We start from the raw sequence: 1924 nt of genomic DNA on the forward strand, positions 1-1924 counted from the left end.
TGTATCATGCCAGCCAACATCTTACTTGGAAGACTGTTCATTTTAGAATGTTCTCATCTTCATCAAATTTATTCTGTCAACCCCTCACACCAACTCTAGTGTACTAACCTGAAGGTAACTATTTTGACATTTGCACACTTTTGAAACGTTTATTTTATTAATGCGTTATATTATATGTAAAATGATGTCTGATAACTGCTGATTATAATTGTCTTTTACTCAGGAAATATGAACCAAACTATCTTACATAGCACTATATTTTTTACTGCGTATGGACCTCCAGGCCCAGTCAACTACACAGCTTTTTTCTTAACATTTTTGCTTTTCTTCATTACAATATTTTCCAACATCAGTCTCATGCTTGTCATCTACTTAGAATCACGCTTACACAAGCCCATGTACATATTTCTGTTCAACTTGGCGGTGAATGGACTGATTGGGTGTTTATCCGTCTGTCCGAAGATCATGGACAATCTTGTCAATGACATAAAGGACATCTCTCAAAAAGGTTGTTTATTGCAGGTGTTTTTCAGCAGTGTATATGCATTGTGTGCTTACGTTATTCTAGCAGTGATGGCTTATGACAGGTTTGTCTCCATTTGTAAGCCATTGCAATATCATAGCATTATGACCCCTTCTAAAGTGAAGATGTTGTTAGCATTGGTATATCTTTTTCCCATAACCATGCTTGCTTTTCAAATGTTTATCACTTCTAGGCTCCCTGTGTGCAGCTACAACATCAATAAGCTATTTTGTGATAACTTAGCAGTTGTTAAACTCTCCTGTGTTGAAAGTGCACTGAGTAACCTGTATGGTATATGTGTGATAGCAAGTCTAGTGGTTTTACCTTTTGTGTTAGTTGTGCTCTCATACATCAAAATATTACTTGTTTGCTTGAAAGTCTCAAAGGAATCACGAAAGAAGGCTCTTAATACTTGCGCTCCACACTTGATCACTTTCATCAACTTCTCTACAGCCATCCTTTTTTCTGTTATTTACAACAGGCACAGCACAGTTAGCAAGGAGGTTAATGTATTAATATCAGTGCATTTCATTCTTTTCCCACCACTGGTACACCCTATCATATATGGTATTAGGACCAAGGAGATCAGAACATGTATTACAAAAATAATAAGAACAAGAATCTTTCCTAACTCTCTTAATTTTCCTCATCTAAAATCGGAACCTAAACTGGTACCAATTATGACTTTAGATGGTACAGCAGCAGGGCAAGGGTTGCCGGTTTGAATCCCAGGTCTCACAAGAACTTATGACAGAATGTGAGCCGCCAGAACTGAATGTTTTTATCATCAACCTAATCACTTGTTTCTCCTTTGTATTGCATTTTATTTTTGTGAATTATTATGCATTTTGTTAAGTCTATTTTAATGTAGGAAAGTCAAATAAGGGATGCTGCTGTGTCGCTGACCTGATGTCCTTCTACTTTGGCATGTCAGTACGTGTGTTTCAGGGGGGTTGGAGAAAGAGAAAAAGGATGTAAGGATGCAATAGGGTTCTGTTTCCACAAATGGGCAGTAAAGTATTCTTCTAGACATGACGGATGTAGTAGATCCTTTTGATATTTTGAAGAAATGTGAATTAGAAAGTAAAATAAACAAATCATTTCCTGTAAAAAAAAGGAATGTATGCATTTTCTTGATCAAACAGTTGATTAATTTAGTCATCCTAAAATAAATACAACTATTATTGCAATATTTATTGTTTATGTAATTGAAAATAATTCCAATGCATTCTTTAAATTGCTTCATGTAAAATGAAGATCAGCCCAATTCCCCACTCAAATACACTTAATCTAAAGACACCTCAGTTTGTGTTACAAACATAGACATCACATCAGTGTGTCTGTGAGAGTACGGGCAGCGCCATTGAGGCCATCTCCATTTTGAAGTTGTCAATTTTCTTC

At 35.9% G+C, this 1924-nt stretch overlaps 1 protein-coding gene across 1 annotated transcript; it reads left to right on the plus strand.

The window, feature by feature from the left end:
* Positions 1-228: 228 nt before the first annotated feature.
* On the plus strand, positions 229-1470 carry LOC106612925 (olfactory receptor 52K2). Its single transcript, XM_014214592.3, has one exon. It carries the CDS (start codon positions 229-231, stop codon positions 1246-1248), a length of 1020 nt encoding a protein of 339 aa, XP_014070067.2. The 3' UTR covers positions 1249-1470.
* The last annotated feature ends 454 nt before the right edge of the window (positions 1471-1924 follow it).

Source organism: Salmo salar, chromosome 09 (genome assembly GCF_965601325.2).
Source record: "Salmo salar chromosome 09, fSalSal1, whole genome shotgun sequence".
In the NCBI taxonomy this organism is placed as follows: domain Eukaryota; kingdom Metazoa; phylum Chordata; class Actinopteri; order Salmoniformes; family Salmonidae; genus Salmo; species Salmo salar.

Excerpts from the sequence above, each read along its gene's own strand:
- LOC106612925 (XM_014214592.3), top strand. The coding sequence starts at position 229 with ATGAACCAAACTATCTTACATAGCACTATATTTTTTACTGCGTATGGA.